Source organism: Sciurus vulgaris (assembly GCF_902686455.1).
Source record: "Sciurus vulgaris genome assembly, chromosome: 9".
In the NCBI taxonomy this organism is placed as follows: domain Eukaryota; kingdom Metazoa; phylum Chordata; class Mammalia; order Rodentia; family Sciuridae; genus Sciurus; species Sciurus vulgaris.
Genome location: NC_136469.1, coordinates 140037750 through 140058785, shown reverse-complemented (window position 1 = coordinate 140058785; position 21036 = coordinate 140037750). Strand labels below are relative to the sequence as shown.

General features: G+C 47.9%; 1 protein-coding gene across 6 annotated transcripts in view; it reads right to left on the bottom strand.

The window, feature by feature from the left end:
• The window catches only part of SLC2A9 (solute carrier family 2 member 9), a 182701-nt gene that overhangs the window by 142565 nt on the left and 19100 nt on the right, over positions 1–21036 (bottom strand). For all 6 annotated transcript variants that reach the window (XM_079153876.1, XM_079153880.1, XM_079153877.1 and 3 more), the window contains one exon: positions 10602–10762. In XM_079153876.1, the coding sequence (XP_079010002.1) occupies positions 10602–10762 (161 nt within the window). The remainder of the gene's footprint in view (positions 1–10601; positions 10763–21036) is intronic.

The window sequence follows — 21036 nt, the reverse complement described above, 5'->3', positions numbered from 1 at the left end:
AGAAGAAAAAGTAGGTCCAAATCTTCACCTTGTTGGCTTAGGACCAGACTTCCTTAACAGGACTCCCATAGCACAAGAAATAAAAGCAAGCATCAATAACTGGGATAGATTCAAACTAAAAAGCTTTCTCTCAGCAAAGGAAACTGTCAGTAATGTGAAGAGAGAGCCTACAGAGTGGGAGAATATCTTTGCCACTGATACTTCAGATAAAGCACTAATTTAAAATTATATATAAATATATAATATATATAAATATATAATATATATAAAGAATATATAAAGAACTTTATATATATATACAAAAAACTTTATATATATATACACATATATATATGTATATATATACAAAGAATATATAAAGAACTCAAAAAACTCTACACCAAGAATTCAAATAATCCAATCAACAAATGGGCTAAGGAAATGAACAGACACTTCACAGAAGAAGATGTACAAGCAATCAACAAACATATGAAAAAATGTTCAACATCTCTAGTAATAAGAGAAATTCAAATCAAAACTACCCTAGGATTCCATCTCACCCCAATTAGAATGGTGATTATCAAGAATACAAGCAACAATAGGTGTTGATGAGGATATGGAGGAAAAGGTACACTCATACATTTCTGGTGGGGCTTCAAATTAGTGCAGCCACTCTGGAAAGCAGTGTGGAGATTCCTCAGAAAGCTTGGGGTGGAACCACCATTTGACCCAGCTATCCCACTCCTTGGCCTATACCCAAAGGAATTAAAATCAGCATACTACAGAGATACAGCCATATCAATGTTCATAGCTGCTCAATTCACAATAGCCAGATTGTGGAATCAACCTAGATGCCCTTCAATTGATGAATGGATAAAGAAACTGTGGTATATGTGTATACAGTGGAGTATTACTCAGCTATAAAGAATAATAAAATTATGGCATTTGTAGGCAAATGGATGAAATTGGAGAATATCATGGTAAGTGAGATAAGCCAATCGCAAAAAACCAAAGGACGAATGATCTTGCTGATAAGCGGATGATGACACATAATGGGGGGTGGGAAGGGGCAAGGATGGAGGAAGGAGGGACTGTACAGAGGGAAAAGAGGGGTGGGGGGGAGGAAAAAAATAACAGAATGAATCAAACACCATTACCCTATGTAGATGTATGATTACACAAATGGTATGCCTTTACTCCATGTACAAACAGAAACAACATGTATCCCATTTGTTTACAATAAAAATAAATTTAAAAAAAACAAGAATCATATGGTCATTTCATATGAAACGAAAGAGCATTTGACAAAATACAGCACCCCTTTATGTTCAAAACACTAGAAAAACTAGGAATGTACCTCAATATTGTAAAGGCTATCATCATTCTAAATGGAGAAAAATTGAAAGCATTCCCCTAAAAACTGGAACAAGACAAGGATGCCCTCTTTCACCACTTCATTTCAGCATAGTCCTTGAAACTCTAGCCAGAGCAATCAGACAGATTAAAGAAATTAAAGGAATACAAATAGGAAAAGAAGAACTCAAACTATCACTATTTGCCAATGACATGATTCCATATTTAGAATATCCAAAAAATTCCACCAGAAAACTCATAAATGAATTCAGCAAAGTAGCAGGATATAAAATTAACAACCATAAATCAGATGCATTCCTATACATCTGTGATGAGTCCACTGAAAGAGAAATTAGGAAAATTCCTCACTCACAATAGAATAAAAATATATATATATTTATATATATACACACACACACACACACACACACACACACATATATATATATATACACACACATACATACATACATACATACTTGGGAATCAATCTAACAAAAGAGATGAAAGACCTCTACAATGAAAACTATAGAACACTAAAGAAAGAAATTTAAAAAGACCTTAGAATATGGAAAGATTTCCATTGTCCTTGGATAGGCAGAATTAACTTTGTCAAAATGGCCACACTACCAAAAGCACTATACAAATAGAATGTGATTCCTATGAAAATTCCAATGACATTCTTTATAGAACTAGAAAAAGCAATCATGAAATTCATTTGGAAAAATAAGAGATCCAGAATAGCCAAATCAATCCTTAGCAAGAAAAATGAAGCAGGAGGCATCACAATATCAGACCTTAAATCATACTACAGAGCAATAGTAACAAAAACAGCATGGTATTGGACCAAAATAGATATGTAGACCAGTAGTACAGAATAGAGGACACAGAGACAAACTCACATAAATATAGTTATCTTATACTAGGCAAAGGTGCCAAAAGCATGCATTGGAGAAAAAATAGCCTCTTCAATAAATGGTACTGGGAACACTAGAAATCCATATAAGCAAAATGGAATTAAATTCCAATCTCTCACCCTGCACAAAAAATCAGCTCAAAGTGGATCAGACTTACGTGCTATGACAGATACCCTGCACCTAACAGAAGAAAAAGTAGGCCCAACTCTCCACCATGTCAGCTTAGGAACTAACTTCCTTACCAAGACTCCTAAAGCACAAGAAGTAAAATTAAGAATGAATAAATGGGATGGATTCAAACTAAAAAGCTTCTTCTAGGCAAAGGAAACAATCAGTAGTGTGAAGAGAGAGCCTACAGATTGGGAAAAAATCTTTATCACATGCACTTCAGATAAAGCATTCATCTCCAGGATATACAAAGAGCTCAAAAAACTTAACATCAAAAAACCAAATAACCCAATCAATAAATGGGCTAAGGATGTGAGCAGACACTTCACAGAAGAAATACAATTAGTCAACAAATAATGAAAAAATGTTCGACACCTCTAGCAGTTAGAGTAATAAAATCAAAACTACACTGAGATTCTATCTCATTCCAATCAGAATGGCAATTATCAAGAACAAGCAAAAGCAAGTGTTGGCGAGGATGTGGGGGGAAAGGCACACTCATTCATTGCTAGTGGGACAGCAAATTGGTGAAACCGCTCTGGAAAGCAGTATGGAGATTCCTAAGAAAACTTGGAATGGAACCACCATTTGACCCAATCATTCTACTACTAGGTTTATACCCAAAGGACCTAAAATCAGCAAATTACAGTGACACAGCCACATATGTTTATAATAGCTCAATCCACAATAGCTAAACTGTGGAACCAACCTAGATGCCCTTTAACAGATGAATGGATAAAGAAACTGTGGTATATATATACCCAATGGAATATTACTCAGCCTTAAAGAAAAATGAAATTATGCCATTTGCTTGTAAATGGATGGAACTGGAGAATATGCTAAGTGAAATAAATCAATCCCAAAGAACCAAAGGCCAAATGTTTTCTCTGATATGCGAATGCTAATTCACAATAAGGGGGCGTGGGAGAATAGAAGAATTTTGTACTAGACAGAGGGGAGTTAAAGGAGGGGAGGGGTCGTGGGGGTAGAACGATAGTAGAATGAATTGGACATGATGACCCTGTGTTCGTATATGATTACATGACCTGTGTAACTCTATCACGTACAACCAGAAGAATGAGAAATTATACTCCATAAATGTATGACATGTCAAAATGCATTCTACTGTCAGGTGTAACTAATTAGAACAAATTTTTAAAAAGCAGTCATCTGCACCCCAAGGAGAGAGGCCTTAGGAGAAACGACTCCTGCCGACCCCTTCCCCTTAGACTCCCAGCCCCCAGGACTGTGAGAGGATATGGTTGGTGGTTGAGTCCACACGATGCGATGTCCTGTTAAGGCAGTGGAGCACGTGCTTTGTAGACTCCTCCAGCTAAAAGAGGAGCTAAAGTTATTTTCTACTACAATAAAACAAAAATGCATTTGAGAAGATTGAAGTAGAGTAAGATGAGGAGGGAGCAGTATCTTTGAAAACCTGCTATTTTCCTGAAATACTGCATAGGAGGCCTTTTGTTGGCATTTCGTCAATATCCATCCTTCTAGGAGGAGTCTCACGGATTCCCACCAAAACTACCCGCCCACACTCGGTGTCAGGGCTGGTGGGCTCATGTCCCTATTCCAGGGGCTGGTGCATGGTACAGGGCTCACCAGTCATCTTCAAAGCACTCTGGGAATTCTTCATTTAAAGTGCTTCATCTGGTGCATGAGCAGGTTCTTTGGGGGGATTTCTGAACCTCAGCAGTATTAACATCTGAGGCTGGGGGATTCTGTGTTGTGGGGCTTCCTGAGCATTGCAGGTGTTTCACAGCTTCCCTAGTCTCTCCGAGAGGCCAGCAGCACCCAGCTATGGCAACCAAAATGTCTCCAGACGTTGTCGAATGTCCCCCCATGGTGTGCGTTGTCCCCTGGTTGAGAGAACCCTGAAGACATGTTCTTAGCTCAGGCCAAGGAGATCCGTGCCTGGGACCATCATTGTAACTATTGGAAGGGGAAGTTCCTCAGTGCTGGGCCCTGTGACCCTCTATGGGAGTGAGTGCCAGGGAAGTGCCAACCTGGAGGAAGAGCTGAGATGCGGAGGAAGGACATAGATTTGATTACTTTATGATATCATAAAAAAAATGGATTCAACCAAATCATGTTTCAGGTATCTGAGCCAGTTAAGTCCCCGTCAGGCTTAAACCACCTTGACTTACATTCCTGCCACAGGCCTTCAAAAAGCTCTTGAATGACATGAGATGCCCTGTAAATTTGGTCTCATGTGCCCGCCATAGCTGCTTCCTCAGGAAATCCTCCCAACGGTGGATTTGCTTATCTGTACTTTACGGATTTAAAAATCAAGAGCCATGCCAGCTGCCTTTTCCTGTCTCTCTACTACCCACTCAGAGCACTGCATAGGATCATAGTGACTGGCATGATGAATCACTTGGGGTCTATACCCCCTGCCCAAGCCTCAGCCCCTAGGCAACAGCTGTGTCTCTCCTGATTACAGAGGCCAAGTTCCAAGAGTGCACTGTGGTTTGGATATGAAGTGTCTCTCAAAGCTCCTCTTAATGCAGGAATTTTCAAAGGTAAGCTATTGAATTATGAAAGCTCTAACCTAATCAATCCATCTTAGTTTGAATGACTAGGTGGTAACTGTAGGAAGGTGGGGTGTGGCTGGAGGAGGTGGGTCACTGGGGGCATGTGCTGGAAGGGTACATCTTCCCTGTGACCCTTCCCTCTCTCCTCTCTCTCTCTCTCTCTCTCTCTCTCTCTCTCTCTCTCTCTCTCTCTCCTCCCCCCCACTTCATGACCCCACCATCAATTGAGAAGTTTTCCCTCTATTGGGCCCATCCCCCATGACGTGTGGCCTTATATTGGGCCTAAAGCAATGGAGTTGGTCATCTATAAACCTTTCTTCCTTTAAGTTGTTCTTGTCAGGTATTTTCATTACAGCAACGGAAAAGCTAACTAAAATGGAAATTGGTACCAAGAAGTGGGATTGTTGCTGTGTCTGACCTGACCATGTGGTTCAGAAGAATTTCGAAATGGTTGGCAGGAGGAATTTTGAATAATTTGGAGATGCAGGTTATATAACTTTACAGTGCTGTAAGCAGAATTTAATGGGCAAATCTGGTGGAAGGTTAGACCAGAATGCAGATAGAAATGCAGACTGTGCTCATGAAGTTTCAGAGGGAAATGAGGACTTGACTGGAAGTTGAGCTAGAGGCCACTCCTGTTATATTGTGGCAAAGCAGTTGGCTGCATTTCATCCACATCCTGAAGCTTTGTGTAAGCCTGAATTTAAAACTGATGATCTAAGTAATCTGGTGGAAGAAATGTCAAGGCAACACAGCACTCAGTCATTGGCATGGATATTACTGACAGCTTTGAGCCAGGTTTGTTGAAATAGTACTTTTTATTCTATGGTACTATACATTGGATACACACAACATGCTTTTGATCTTTACAGGGGACTCACAGCCAAGAGTTTGCCTTGGGTCTCAGACTTTGGACTTAGGCAATGTTAAAACTGTTAAGACTATATAGGTCTCTTGGAAACAGACCAAATACATTTTGTATTGTGAGACAGACATGAGCTTTTGGGGGCAAGGGGTGGAACATTATGACTTGACTGTGAGGTGTCCCCCAGAAACTCCTGTTAATACAGGAATAGTCAGAGGTGAAATAATTGGATTTTTGGAGTTGTGACCTAATCCTTCCATCCTGGCTTGAATGGACTGGCTGAGTGGTAACTGTAGGCAGCTGGGGCATGGCTGGAGGAGGTAGGTCACTGGGGACATGTCCCGGAAGGTTACATCTTCCCTGTAGCTCTTTCCCCTCTTCTCCTCACCCTCCTTCCTGACCCCAACATGAGCTGAGAAGTTTTACTCTGCTGGGCCTTCCCCCCATGATACACTGCCTTATCTTGCACCCAGAGCAATGGAGTCATCATTTATGGACTGAGACCTCTGAAAACATGAGCACCAAATAACCTTTTCCTCCTCTAAATTGTTCTTGTCAGTGTTTTGGTCACAGTGATTTAAAAAAAAAAAAAAGCTAGCTAGAACACAGTGCCACCCATGCCTGGTAGATGCGCTCACACATTCTTGCACAGTTGAATGTGGTTATGTGGCTTGTCTGAGAATCTGACCCAGGATCTGATTTTAAGCCATACGAGTTTCCTTGTGGTATATACATACTTTGCTCCGGAGGGAAGAACTAGATTCAGTGATATATGTAAGGAGGGCAATATTTATACGATTTAAAGGACATGTTCACCATCTGCTCTGTTGAGTGATGGACTGACAGCATCTCAGAAAGAGCTGATGACGATGGTGATGGTGGTAGCAAATGTTAGTGGTGACTCTCGACAGTCGTTAGGATGAACACTTTATATTTCCATCTCCATCTTGACAACAGTCCTGTGGCATGGCTGTACCTGTACCTTCCTGTCACTGTGGACTAGATGCAGCCCAGAGTTGACGTGCCTCACATTCAGCCCCATGAGCCTGCACATCACAGCGGGACTGGAGGCTCAAACTCCAGCAAGTGTCCACTGTGAGAGAAGCGGGGCTCTGTCACTAAAGGGATGCAAACAGGGAACAAGGGCCTGAGATTCCATCAGAATTCTTGATGGCTCAGAATTCTCCAAGCCAGAGGCTCCAGGAGGCAAAGAACCTTCATCTCTGAGGTGCCAGCAATGTGCTGTGGCTCATCTCCAGAGATTGCTCCTGGCCCCTTGAACTTCTTCGTCCTCGGTCCTCTCCAGATCCCAGAGGAGTTCAGCATGTAGCTAGGAGCCTCCCACCCCTGCAGCTGCCAGAACCAGGCCCGTTAGAATCCTGAGGACCCCAGGGCCACCAAACTTCTCAGCTACCGCATGATTGAGCACCTTCAGGAGACCACAGGCTGCCAGGCCGCTTCCCCAGTCTCTCACCACCTGTGCAGCATCCTCTTGCTCCCTGACGATCCCACAGGCAAGGAGTAACGAGGCATCAAGGAGGAGTGATGAGGTCCACCTAGCCAGTGCCTAGGAAAGCTTGTTCCAGGCCTGAGACAAGAAGGACTTAAAGAATGTGATCGGGAAGTAAATGGAGAGGGGAAACGGGCCACTTCCTGTCTCCAATCTTGAGGTGAGGATCAAAGCAGAGTGACCTTATTTGTAAAGTTAGAAGAAAAAAAAAAGTAGCCATTCAACATCTGAAAAGTCCGCCTGAGCAGAGGGAATGTGACCTGCTGGGCAGCCCCCTGTCGTAGGCAGGGTGTGGCCCTCCACTGCCTCCCAGCCAGTCACTGCCAAGGAGCACGTGAGTGACAAGATGCCCAAAACCTCCCCCTTGAGCCCTTCAAGTCCTTTCTTCAGAACCAGAAAACAATATGCTGGGGCTTTTGCCCACCTAGGGCTGATCAAGGAGATTAAGACCAGGCATGGTGGCACATGCCTGTGATCCCAGCTACTCCAGAGGCTGAGGTAGGAGGATTGAAAGTTTGAGGCCAGATTCAGCAGCTTAATGAGACCCTGTCTGGAAGCAAAATAAAAAGAGCTGTGGATGCAGCTCAGTGGTGCAGCTCCCGGGGCTCTGTCGCCAGCACTGGGGAGGGGTGGATGCAGCTCAGTGGTGCAGCTCCCGGGGCTCTGTCCCCAGCAGGGAGGGGTGGGTGAAGAAAGGAAGGAGGAGTTTAAAATAGCATCATATAATAGGAAAAGCTCGGGTCTGTGGTCAGAGGCACCTGGATCTTAATCTCAACTCAGCTTCTCTGCAACATGGGAAAGTTGCTTGGTCTCCAGGGCCTCAGGGCCACCGTGTATAAAGCAGGGACAGCAACAGAGTTTTAGGAAGTAAATGACCTGTAGTGTGTTACGCACTGTTACGTAGCAGAAGGTAAACAAAGGGAAGCATCGGTCTTCAATTTTTGTTCCTTTTCCTCCCAAGAGTGTTATAATTTAAGCTGTAACTTCAGCACGATTCAACCTTGACTCCCAAAATGATGAAAAGGGAAACTGACGGCTTCTTGGCTGTGATCACCAGCCCCCGCGACCCGACCTCTCTGCAGCCTCCCTGCTCCGGGCCCACTGGCTTGACGTGAGGATCCCTCCACCACTTAGCAACTGAAGACGCCTTCCAGGATGTTTTCTCTTTTGCTTTCCTGTTGCTTTTCAGCCGCCATGCTGTTGAGGGCGTAGGGCTACCTTCAAGAACCTCATTTTACACGTGAGAAAAATACTGACTGAGAGATGAAGTTGCCGAGTCCCACGTCACACAGTGGCTGGTACATGGGAGAGCTGGGGTTTGCTGGGCCCAATTCTGTCTAACTGGGATAGACAGAAGGACTGTGAACAGGGTCTGGCTTGGCCAGAGGCTAGTGAGAGAACTCCAGGCTAGTGACAGCACCTGAGGGCCCCTGGCTGTTGGGGCCAGTCTCGGTGATAGCCAAGTGCTTATCAACTGCCCTGCCGTCATGGACTTTCCAATACCATTGCCAAGATGGGCAAGGTGGCACATGCCTCCCAGAGATAGGGAGGCTGAGGCAGGAGGATCACAAGTTCAAAGCCAACCTCAGCAACTTAGCAAGACCCTAAGCAACTTAGAGAGACTCTATATCTAAATAAAATATTTTTTAAAGAGGGCTGGGGCTATAGCTCAGTGGTTGAGCACCCCTGGGTTCAATCCTCAGTACCAAAAAGACAAAAATAAAACTAAAAAAAAAAAAAAAAAAAAAAAAAAAAACATTGCCAACAGGACTTTAGTTAAGAGCTCCTTGCCATAGGGGAAAGATCAGGTGCTGAGACCATTGTGCTTAGTCCCAGCATGACCTCAGCCACGTGTGAGCTAGCTAAGCTGGTATAAATACCCTCACTTCTCTGACTACTCTCCGTTCCCATCTACAGATCCCCACAGTGCAAAGCAAATTAGACAGGAGAGGTATTGTGTACCTGGAGCATTGGAGGACCTCAGAAAAGGGCTCTCTCACCGTTAGGTAATAGCTATACTTCCCTGGTACCCAGTTCCCATTAGTTACTGCTCTGTAAATGACCTTGGGGACACATTGGGGATAAGGAAAATGTCAGCCCCTCCCCTGTACCTCACTGGGTGCCACAGACCTTCATGACCACTCAGCCTTCCCTGAAGCATCATTGCTCTGACCTGCTCAGGATGGGATGGGCGTGAGGCAGAATGAAGAGGAAAGGTAGGACCCTTCTCAGCACCATTTCAGTATCCCTGGGTCTGGGGAGATGTTCTAGGGATGATGACTCTCCTCCACAATGCAAGCCAACGCAGTATGGAGCTTTGTGGAGCACCTACCACGTATGATGTCAAGGTGACCGTGAAGAAAATGGTAAATAACAACAGCTTCCATTTATTAACCTACTACTAATGACATTCTCTCTCCACTCATTTTCCCTAGCACTTAACAGCATCCCACAAGTGGGGACTATCATTCCCTTTTTACAGATGAGAAAACTGAAGTTCAATTAAATGAGTTGGCCACGGCCCCCAGCCAGTCAGTAGAAGACACAAGATTCAAGTTCAGACCTGAACATGCAGGAGACTCTGCTGCTTCCACACAGGCCTCAGTAGCTCCCAGGAGACTGCAGGAGTGGCGGAGGCACAGAGAAAGCAGGGAGTGGGGAGCTTATTGACAACCAGCCTTCTCCAAGAGCTGCCTAAGTCAAAAGTAAGCAAGGAGTGCGAGGACCTGACTGAGAGGCCTGGGTGGGAAATGGCCACAGGAGCTGTGGATACTCCCTGCAGCCTTATTTATAATGCACATGATTTAAAATAGCCTGAAATCTTATCAACTAGAGAGTGGTTAAATAAACATACAACGGATGACAATCTCAGCCGCTGGTTTGCTTTAAAACAGACCCGCATGTGCTTATGTGGCACAACCTCTAAAGCCGCTCTCCATCTGCGTCCACATCCAGATCCATCCTCCCCTCCCTCTCGGCTCTGCACCCCAGGAGCTGGCCCTCCTGGAGGGCTCAAGGCGGGAGGAAAGAGGTCAAGGCATTTGTCCCCCCTCGCCTGGGCTCCACGCTCACAGCTCCACAGCTCAGCCCTGCTTGTTGGTCCAGGGCTTCCCTGGGCTCTCATACCTGCTTTCCTCCTCTTACCCCTTAAAATCTCCCCAGTTGAACTGTTGGAGTGGAATTCTGTGGTCTGCTGAGACCTGACCATGGTCCCGACATATTTTGATCATTACAGAGGATTCCCCAAACAAAGACAGACCTCTACTGACCTCCCAAGAAACTTTCCAATCTTCTTTGCCATTAGTGTCCCCACCAATCCACCGATGGCGAATATGGACACAGTCACAGACCAGAGCAGGGTCAGAGTATCCGGGTCTATTTGATGTCCATGCCTTCTTTCCCATGATTCATTGTAAAAGGCCTTGATATACTGGAAATGAACAACAAGCCATGTTATTTCCTTCTGTTCCATGCTGCTGCTTGAAGCCAGCCAGTACACAAACAAGAGAGCTCTTGTAAAGCACTTCCTTCATGATGGGCACTTTGTTAAATACTGAGTGAGCTTTATCACATTGGAGTCTTCTAACAAAAATAGGGAATGGATCCTCTGTTTACCCCATTTTTCAGATAGGGAAACGGAGGCTCAGAGAGACAAAGTGACTGGCGCAGGAGATATTAAAGCTGAGAGTCAAACTCAAATCTGACCCTAAGCCTATGATAACCATAGCACCAGGCTTCCCCAACATTAATGCACAGTAACATCACTTCAGAAATGTGTTAAAAGTACACAGACCTGACAAGAGAGGTACCTTGAAATTAGGCAAACAGACAAGACACAAAAATAAATAACTATGAAAGGAAAAAATGCTCATTTGGATATTTTCAAAATTAATGTCTTTGGTTCTTCTAAAGACACCATAAAAATGAAGACAAGCCATAGACTGAGTTGACATAGTTGCAATACATACAAACATATTCAAAGAAAATGTATCCACAATACATAAATAACTCTAACATGTCAATAAAAGATGAATAATACAACTGCAATGAGCAAAAGTTGTGAACAGACCCCATAGAAAATATGAATTGTCAGTAAACAATGATAGGGACTTCAAATTAAAACCACAGGAAGATACATCTACACCCACTGTATCCCATTGGTTTGGTACAGGGATTGGATGATTCTAATGTGCACCAAAGACTGAGTTTGTGACACTAAGTTTCCCTCAAAAGTTCAGTCTCCGAGATATTTAGATGCCTATTCTACTCAATGAACCCACAGACCATGCAGAGCCATCATGTGACACTGCAGGGAAAGCTTAGATGAGGGTCCCACAGGGCTCATATCCCAACACAATTTGCCAGTGATTGAAGTCAGCAGAACCTTGGTTTCCTCATTGGCACAATGGGAAGGATGACCCTGACCTCTCAGGGTGTTGTGAGGTGAAATGAGAGGGTGGAGCAGTGTGCAGTGCTTGAGGGGGCTCACACTTGGTACCCACCTAGGCGGAGTGTTAAAGGTATGAACCATGCAGACTCTGCTGGTGGGAGTTTGATTTGTGCCGCCATCTTGGGAAACAGTTTGACATCATCTAGTCAGCAGACCTACTGCTAGAAAATTCCCTTGAAAAGATTTCCCATAGGTCCTAGGATGTATCTACTTACATATCCATGGTAGTGTTGCTCAGAGTAGCCACAGGTGGGAAACAACCTACGTGCCCACCAGAAGGACAGATAGACCAAGTGTGGGTTGTCATAGTACGGGGAACTACAGCCAGAGGCACAAATTAGCTATAGCCATCGGTAAACACACACAGGAAACTCTCATAAGAAGTACTATTAATCAAAAGAAATGTGGAATCACACAGTTATTCCATGCATAGAATTCAAAGACATGCAAAATTAAAAGTTTGCTGGTGGAATTACATATAGATGCCAAAACTACAAAGAAAGGCAAAGATAAATTTTCAAATGTCAGTTCAATGGTTATGTTGGGGGAGGTACAAGAAATGATTGGAAAGGTAGGCTTTCGTAGGACCTTTGATGTTTAAATTGGATGGTGGTTACCCGGGTGGTAGACCTATGGTCATTCTTTAAGCTCTGTGTGTGTGTGTGTGTGTGTGTGTGTGTGTGTGTGTGTGTGTGTGTATGTGTGCCTGAAGGTGTGGTATGTATTTGTATTTTATACTTTCTTGTAAGTAGAATACACTTAGCTATTTTAAAACTTTTTTTAAATTGTGGAGATGGGTGGAAAATCATGTACCAAGACAGATTTGTGGGAAAAAGCTTGGGATGGCCACAGAATGAGAGGAGACCAGCAGGGGCGGGATGAGACAAGAAGAGAGAAGGAGACTGCTGAGATTGGAAGGGCAGGTCAGGTGGACCCTTCAGACCATGGTCAGGAGGGTGACTTTTACTGGGGTTTTACTCTGGGCAGAGTGGGGAACTAATGGAGGATTTTAAGTAATGGGAGGACATGGCATTTGCATTGTGAGACCCCGATGACTGCAGAGAGCAGGGGAACTAGAGAGGAAACTAGGCACCCTGTTGGGGGCCCTGCAGCTCCCAAAGATCATGGTGGCCCAGACCATCCAGCTAAGATGGAAGAGCAGGAAAGAGGATGCATTTGAGACAGATTTTGAAAGTCGAATGGGCAGGACTCACTGGACGACTGACTCCAGGCTTGGGATGGGGGTATTGGAGAAGGCAGAGGAGAAGCACAGACCCCTGCTTTAGATGTGAGCCAATGATATGATGGCGGAGAAGAGAGGAAGGCAGCACCTTCTCCCTGCACAGCATTCGTCTTCTTCCCATTTTGTCTTTCATTCTGACTCCACAACTACTTTCCTCACAGCATGGAATAAGGCCAGAACATATCAACCACCACCCTAATCGTATCAGTGCTGTGATTTCTATGCCTTTTTGGATAAGTCACTCTGATCTGCCATCATTCACTGATTCACTCATTAAACATGTTGAGTACTGGGTCCTGGACATGGAAATAAACCAAACATGGCCTATGATCTCTAAGAAATTTCAGTCCAGCAGACCTGCTAATGCACTGTGTCACTTAAGGATGCTCTTGGCTGCAAGTAACAGGGATCCCACACTCAAAATGCCTAAGCAAGGGGAACCCTTACATAAATGCAAATTCACTGGCGTGGTAAACTTCAAGGACTGTTAATCTGGTGGCTCAGGAACATGACCAAGAATGCAGGTGCTTCCTGCGCTTCTCTCTGCTTTCCACAGTTAGACCTCATCCACGCAAGACTGCATCTACTCACAATTGTAGGATGGCTCCTGGTGGCAACTGTGGCCACATGCTTTCCCATTCACGTGTGGCTGGAGAGAGGAATCCTGCCCTTTCACAGATTTACTGGTGCTGAGAACTTCCCTGGAGTCCTCTAGCAGACCTCTCTTCACATCCTATTGGCCGTGGTGGGCACACAGGTCCCTTACGAGTCCAGTCATTGGAGAATGGGATGGGAACCGCCAGCATGGATTCTGACCTGACTTACTCTTTGTCTGCAACTCCTGCTGTGGTGAGTGGCAACACCACTCTCCAGTGGCTCAGCCCAAGTCATGAATCACCCTTGGCTCCTGCCCTTGGCCAAAGCTCCTCAGCTAAGCCACCCTCGCTCATCCCTGCCCATTGTGGTTGACTTAGGTGCCCTTTGAGTGCATATGTCAAAGCCCTCAGGACCTCAGAGTGGGGCCTCATTTGGAGACAGAGACCCTACAGTAACCAAGTTAAAATAAAGTCATTGGATGACCCCCAATTCAGCACAACTGGTATCCTAATCAAAAGGGAAATTTGGAGACAGGCAGGCATAGAGGGAAAAGAAGTTAGGAGGCCTGGGGACACTGGCCATCTCTGAGAGGCAAGAATAAGACTCTTCACAACCTGGAGAAGGAATCAGCCCTGCCGACACATTGATCTGGGGTTTCTAGCCTCCAGCACTTCAAGACACAAAAATTCTGTTGTTTAGTCTACTCAGTCCGTGGAACGGTGTTTCAGCAGCACAAGCAAACTGATCCACTGACCTATACCCAGCACACTCCTCTCCACTCGTGAGTCGGCCAGTCCAAGCACGTCCCCTCTCACTGGGGCTCCCACAGCACCGACCCTCAAGCCCCCAGCAGGGTGTGCCCGCTGCACCTCTGCACAGCACCATGCTCTCTGTCAGGGGCTGGACACCTACTCTAACCACTTAGTGCGAGGTCTTCGTGTCCTGTAGTGGGCATTGGTCACCCTTTCTTACCAGCCAGCATCGGAAGCCCCTTCCTCTTTGGGAGACTTTCCTGCCTGTGAGCCCTAGTGGGAAACAAAGATCACTTTCACTGTGAACCTGAAAGGCCAAGGACTCTGGGCACAGGGGTGCACACCTATATTCCCAGCAACTTGGGAGACCAAGCAGGAGGATTGCCAGCCTGCAAAACTAAGCAAAATCCTGACGCAAAATAAGATAGAAAAGGCTGGGGATGTAATTTAGTAGTAAAGTGCTTGCCTAGCATGCGCGAGGCCCTGGGATTGATTGCCAGTACCACCCCCCACCCCCCCCACTGTCACACACACACAGAAAGAAAAAAAAAAAAAAAGGAGAAAATGCCAGATGCTTTCTGTCCCAGCATCCCCTGCAGCTTGGGCATGAACACATGACCCTTCTCAGCCAATCAGATGCCTGGGCTTTGAATGAGGTGCTGGAGGAGCTGATGTGGGGCTGGGGCAGGGTCCCCAGTAGCAGAGGGCTCTGGCAGGATTGGGTTTGGGGTAGCAGCAGCTGCAGGGTGGGGGCGGTGGTGGCCAGCGCCAGCAGTGCGGTTGCTGGCACTGGTCACTGCAGGGCCCTTGGGATCGGCTCTGGGCATGGTCTGAGGTGCCTTGAGCCTGGCTCTCCAGTCCCACCCAGGTATTTTTTCAAGAACTTCCTTCATCAGAGAAAACAACTTTTAAAAGATAAAATTGTTTCTGTTCCTTATAGCTATGAAAACTACCCAAACACATAAATTATCTCATTCTAACCTCATGACAACCCAAGTGGTAGAAGTCTCATTTACAAATGAGGGGACAGAGAGGAACATAACGTGTCTGGGCTGCCTGGCTCAGATGTGTGCGGGGGCATTGGGGCTGGAGGTGCTGACTTCAGGGCCCGAGTGCAGCCACCCCGCTCTCTGGACTCTTGAAGTCAGAGTGAAGGAGTGAAAGGTAAGCAGAGAGTCCAAGGTGCATTATGATCTAAAAGTAAATATGAGCAAGCCCCGGTGTGGGTAGGTGCTCCCTCAGACGCTGGCAACGGCAACCCCAGAGGAGCACAAAGTCTACCAGGGGACACGCTGGTAACTGCTAAGCCAGAGTGACAGGGCGCCACGGGAAGGCAGGTGTGGACCCCAGAGGGCTACAGCAAGAACAGAGCAAAGGGGACTTCAGAGGAGCTGGTATAGTCGTGAGCATCCAGGAACTCACGGGCACCCCTCCTGCCACCCGACAGACCCTCACATGCTGAAGGTCATTCCTGGGTGTGATATTGGTCCCCACCGCAGTGCTGCCCCAATTCAAGTGACTGCAGCTCTGTTGCAAGGAGTCTGGCCACGACCCGCTCTGCAGAGCCTCCGATGCCACGCTGCAGCCGTGACCAGTCTCCTGGAATTAAATCGAGGAAACTAGAAGACGCTGTTTGGAGGAACTTGCCTCTTCCTCTGTGCAGCTCTGCACTGGGGCTCTGCGGGGAGCCTGTGCAGCCTCTCCGCACCTGAGCTCCCCACCCTGGCCACACTGCCAGCCACACCACCCAGTGCCTTGCATCCAGTGGGCCATGTGACAACCCACCCAGAGCGAGCAGAGGTGACGTGTCACCCCACCCAGGCCTTAGGAGTGGGATGCTGTCTGAGCTCAGGCTTCCTTGTCAGCTGGCCATTCCCGGAGGAGCCAGCAGAGGGCTCCAAAGCCCCAGAAGGGAGCCACTCCATTGAGAGGCCTATGTCCCTGAAGGGCTTCCTGGAAGGAGGGCCCCTGCTCACCTGTTTCAGATGGTGATGCCAATGAGAAGAGAACTTTCATTGTGTTAAGTCAGTGTAACAAATAAGGCTCAAGCTTATTTGTTACAGCAGCTGATTTACCCAAACACAGTCAACCCAACGCCTCAGCCCACCCATGACTGTGATATAAGGCTTCCAGAAGGAGGGAATAAGCCAAGCACAGTGGAGCACATCTGTAACCCCAGCTATTCAGGAGGCTGAGGCAGGAGGATCGTTAAGTTGGAGGCCAGCCTGGGTAACTTAGCAAGACCCTGTCTCAAAATAAAATGTACAAGGGCTGAGGATGCAGCTCAGCAGTAGTGTGTTTACCTGAAACATGCAAGGCCCTAGGTTCAATCCCCAGTATGGCGGAGAAAAATAAGAAGGAAGATGTAGACCAACTCTTTCATTGAGGTGGGCAGGCCTGGAAATATGGGCCTTGACCTAGAGCTTTCCTTTTATGTTTTGGGAAATTTGTCAGATTCCACTTGAAGAAAGCATTCTCCAGTGAAAAAGTGTCCACACCAGTGTGATAGCTAATTTCCAGGCCACTTCAGGCCATCTCCTTCCAGATTCTGTTTTACTTTCCACTGGGCCTCCATCCCAGAGGCCCGTTCTTATGTCTGTCTCTACATACCCGCCTCCTTACCACTAGGGCTCATCCTGTCCTCTAGACACAAGGCCCAGTCCCCCTGCCTTCAAAGAGCTCAGGATCTAGTGGAAAGAACAGCTGTGTACCTACCTAATCTCAGCACTGGTTGGGACATGCTCTGACAGCAGGAAGCCGGGAAAGGCTATGGAATCCAGACGGGGTGAGCAGCGAGGGCGGGTGGGGCGGGCTCAGGCTGGACCTTGCAGACAGAGGTCACAGGAGGCTCAAGGTGCAGAAGCCAGAGAGCGTGAGCTGACTAGAGGAGCTGTAAGTGACCAGTGGTGTTGAAGGGTGTCCCAGCATGGCGGAAGGCTGGAGGAGGAGGCAGGGGCTTCTTACACCCGCTTTGCCTGCCAGCTGAGGAACCTACTCTTACTCCCGGAGGAGCGGGGAGCATGGACCAATGCTCTAATTTTTGGTCCAGAGTGTGCATGGTAGGTGTGAAGGCCATTTTAGAGTTTAGAGTGGCTGGGCTGGGCTGGCGAGGAGGCTCCAGCACTTGGTACTTCTTGAGTCTGATGGAGTTTTTTTTTTTTTTTTTTTTTTTTTTTTTATGAATTCACCAAGGAGTATTTATATTAGGACTAGAACCAACTAGAGGCTAACCACAGGAAATGAAAACGAGGCCACATGATCAAAGAAAAGGAGGCGGAAGGGAGACTCCTGGGTTCAAGACTTGCTCGTACCCCCGAGTCCATCTTTGACCTTAGCAACCTTCCTCAAGGTACCCGTCTCTCTGGGCAGTGTCTCAATGGTGGGGACCAGGCACTGCTTCATTCCATGCTGGCCTCTACCCCTTCTCTGCTGGGGGACTGAGCTAGTTACTCAACCTCTCTGTGCCCCAGGCCCCTCACGTGTGGTCACTGCCCTCCCAAAGGGGCAGTGGTAAGGGTCTCTGCGAGGGGGAACATACAACAGAGCCCTGGGTCCACGCACAGCGGAAGCCAGGAACGGGGTGCCCACACCATCAGTTCTGTATTTGTAAACTGAAGCGTCTAGACATGCTTATTTCTCAGGTCCAAGAATCCATGAATAATTTACCAGTATCTCCCAGCCCAGAATCGCCTGGGCCGAGCTTCTGGTAACAAATTGAACCCTGCGATTCCCATCCTCCAAATGACGGCGGGAAATCACCAGACAATGGGAGCAAATCACCCCGCAGCCTGTTCCACGTGTCAATCTTCCTGACTGATTCACGACGAGCTGTCAGGCCTTCGTCTAGAATTATTCTCAGGGGTGCTATAAAGACGCACAGGCTAGCACACTCGGTGGGTGGGCCAGGGCACACGCTGCAGAGCAGGGTAAGGCCTGCCCGAGAGCCCACGGAGTTGGTAAGGACAGTCTGCACCCGGGAGCACAGCCCCTGCAGGAAAACCATGACAGAGTTCTGTAAGAAGTGCCTGCCACCAAAGCTTGAAGCCTGGCGTGTCACCTGGCTCCCACACCAAGACCTTCCAAGCCGTCAAGAGTTCTCACAACGGGCCTGAGGCTGCTCTGGGCAGAAGGGCCTGCTTGCGGGCTGGCCCTGGGCTAGACTCTGGGGCCTGGGACTTGGGAAGGCTGTCACCTTCCAGAACGGCGAGGGTGGCCACGTTGCCTAGCTGCAAGCAGGAGGTCAGTGCTGTTCCCTCCAGTCTGCACCTGCTTCCCTTGGGGAGCAGAGGGAGTCCCTGTGACCAACCCCTGATAAAATCTCTGGACTCTTGAGGTTCCCAGGAGTTTCCTGGTAGACAAGAGTCACAGAAGTTGCCGGACTCATGGCTGCATCCTGTGGGACTCCTCTTGGGACTGTGCTGAGTCCCTCGGGACTTTGCCCCTTGTGCCTTTTCCCTCTGCTGGATTTGCCTTGTGTCCCTTCACTGTGCTAAGTCCTGACCCTGGGGATCGATACACACCTGTGCTTTGTCCTGTGAGTCCTCCCAGTGAATCATCAACCTGGGTGTGGCTTGGGGACCTGACACACCTCCCATGTCCTCGGAAATGCCTGTCTCCTTGGTGCCCTGACCCCATCGTTACTGTGCAGGTGTGTCCCCCGCCCCCACTCCTTCCTGCACGTGCTCTGGTTGGCCAGAAAAGATGGCAGTGGTCTCATTGCCAGCCAGGCGGCTCCTGGCTGCTACGGCAGCCTGGGGTCCAGGGCACCTTTCAAAGTCATCAGATCTGATACAAGCTCAGGGTGGTGCTTGCGAGCACCGATTCTGGAATAACTCATTTGTAGAACGAGAATAAGACCCCAAGCTCCTAGACCGAGCAGCTGGAAGATGAAGTGAGGTGAAGTCCCTGATGGGCGCCAGGCATACCAAGTGCTCAGGAGGTCTGGCTTCCCCTGTGGCCAATTACTTTTTAATTTAAGACAGTCTTGCTAAGTTGCTCTGGCCAGCTTCCTGCCTAAGCTCCCATCTCTGGGAGCTCCATGTTCTCCCCACCTCCTACCTTGGGTCAGCTTCCCCAGCTCTGACCGCAGTAACCGCCCCCTACTCCACCAAGCAGAGCCTTCTGGAGGCCTTGATGGGCCTGTGGTCCTTCCCCCATTAGGCCGGAGAAACTTAATTAAACGAGCGAATTCTGAATCAGAGATGCAGGCCGTCTGGCTCTCAGAAGCTGAGGCCTCCAGGCTGGTTGGCACGCATCCCCAGCGCACCCCGACACCAACAGCAGGCCTGAAGAGGCTCGTCCTCCCCTTGGCCAGCAGTTCCATTGGCTCGGATGGAAACCACACCAAGTCATGACTCACAGCTCCCAAGTTCAATAGTGCAGCAGCATCTTCCATTACAGAAAAATCAGAAGCAACTCAGGAGGCTCGTGCTAGGCAGAGGGGCCGCCCACGTGATGCTGTTAGACATTGTGGTGGTGGAGGAATTCCGACCCTGTGGAAAGGTGCTTATGGTATTGATATTAAGCCAAAAAAGTCTATAAAACAGCATATATGCATGACCTTCAGAAAAGTGCAAATTTCAAGGAAGCACCGCACTGGGCTCTGGGAGGATCCCAGGTTTTGACTGTGCTGCCCAAATCTGCCCCCAGACTCTCAGCTTAGGGCTACTCCGTCTCCCTCTTGTTTGTAAAACTTGGTTTTATTCCAATGTCTGCCCTGCGTGACTGGTAGACAAAGGAGAGGCAGCGATAGTAACTCTGGACACTGCGGCTTGGGCTGCATCCCTGGTGGTGACACTGTGGGTGTTCCATTGCTGTGGGGGCGCCTGACTCTCCAGGAGAGAACACCAGAAGCTTCACACCTTCCAACCCCAGCCATATATCTATTCTTTGGGCTCATTTTGAATTCCATCCTTGTTGCTAGAGTAACACCATAATTTCAAGTAGAACACCCTCCTGAGACCTGTGAATTATCCTAGCATGTTTTCAAACCTGCAGGTGGTTGCAGAAGCTTGGGGCTGGCATCTGAAGTGAGGGCTCTGGTGGAGGACCGAGCGGTCGCTGGCATCTGAAGTCACTGGGAACCTCCAGAGCTCCTGCTACGGCGCAAGGCTCATTGCTTAGGAGGTCCTGTCTACTGTGTCTGCCGCGCCTCCCAGCACCCTCTGGACTACGGGCGCTGACGGGCACCAGGGTCTGCCCTCTCTCCCTGAAGATGCGCTGAGGGCGCTTCCCCACCTCCCTCTCTGTCCTTCCGACCACGCCCTTCCGGCCGCGCCATTCCAGGCCTGCTTTCTAGTTTCCGCTTCCACTCACGCCTCTTTTTCAGCACACTCTGCTGTTGGTGGCTCTACTCTTGTGCACCTCAGTGCCCATCCTGCCTGGGCTGGCCGTTCTGGGGTCCTTGCACTGTGACTTCCTCCCGCAGCACAGGGAGCTCATACTGCTGGGTCAGCATTCCAGCAGGCTGTCCCCTACCAGAGGCTGCTCATGGATTGCCCACTCTTGAGCTCTTCCTGCTGGCCTTTGGGCCCCTTTCCCACGGAATCTGGGCCCCATATGGTCCACCTTAGCTTGGAGTTTGCATTTCTTTAGGATGCTGCTTCCCGGGGCCTTCCTGTAGGCCCTCTGGGTGACCCCCATGCACAAGAGGGTCTCTGATC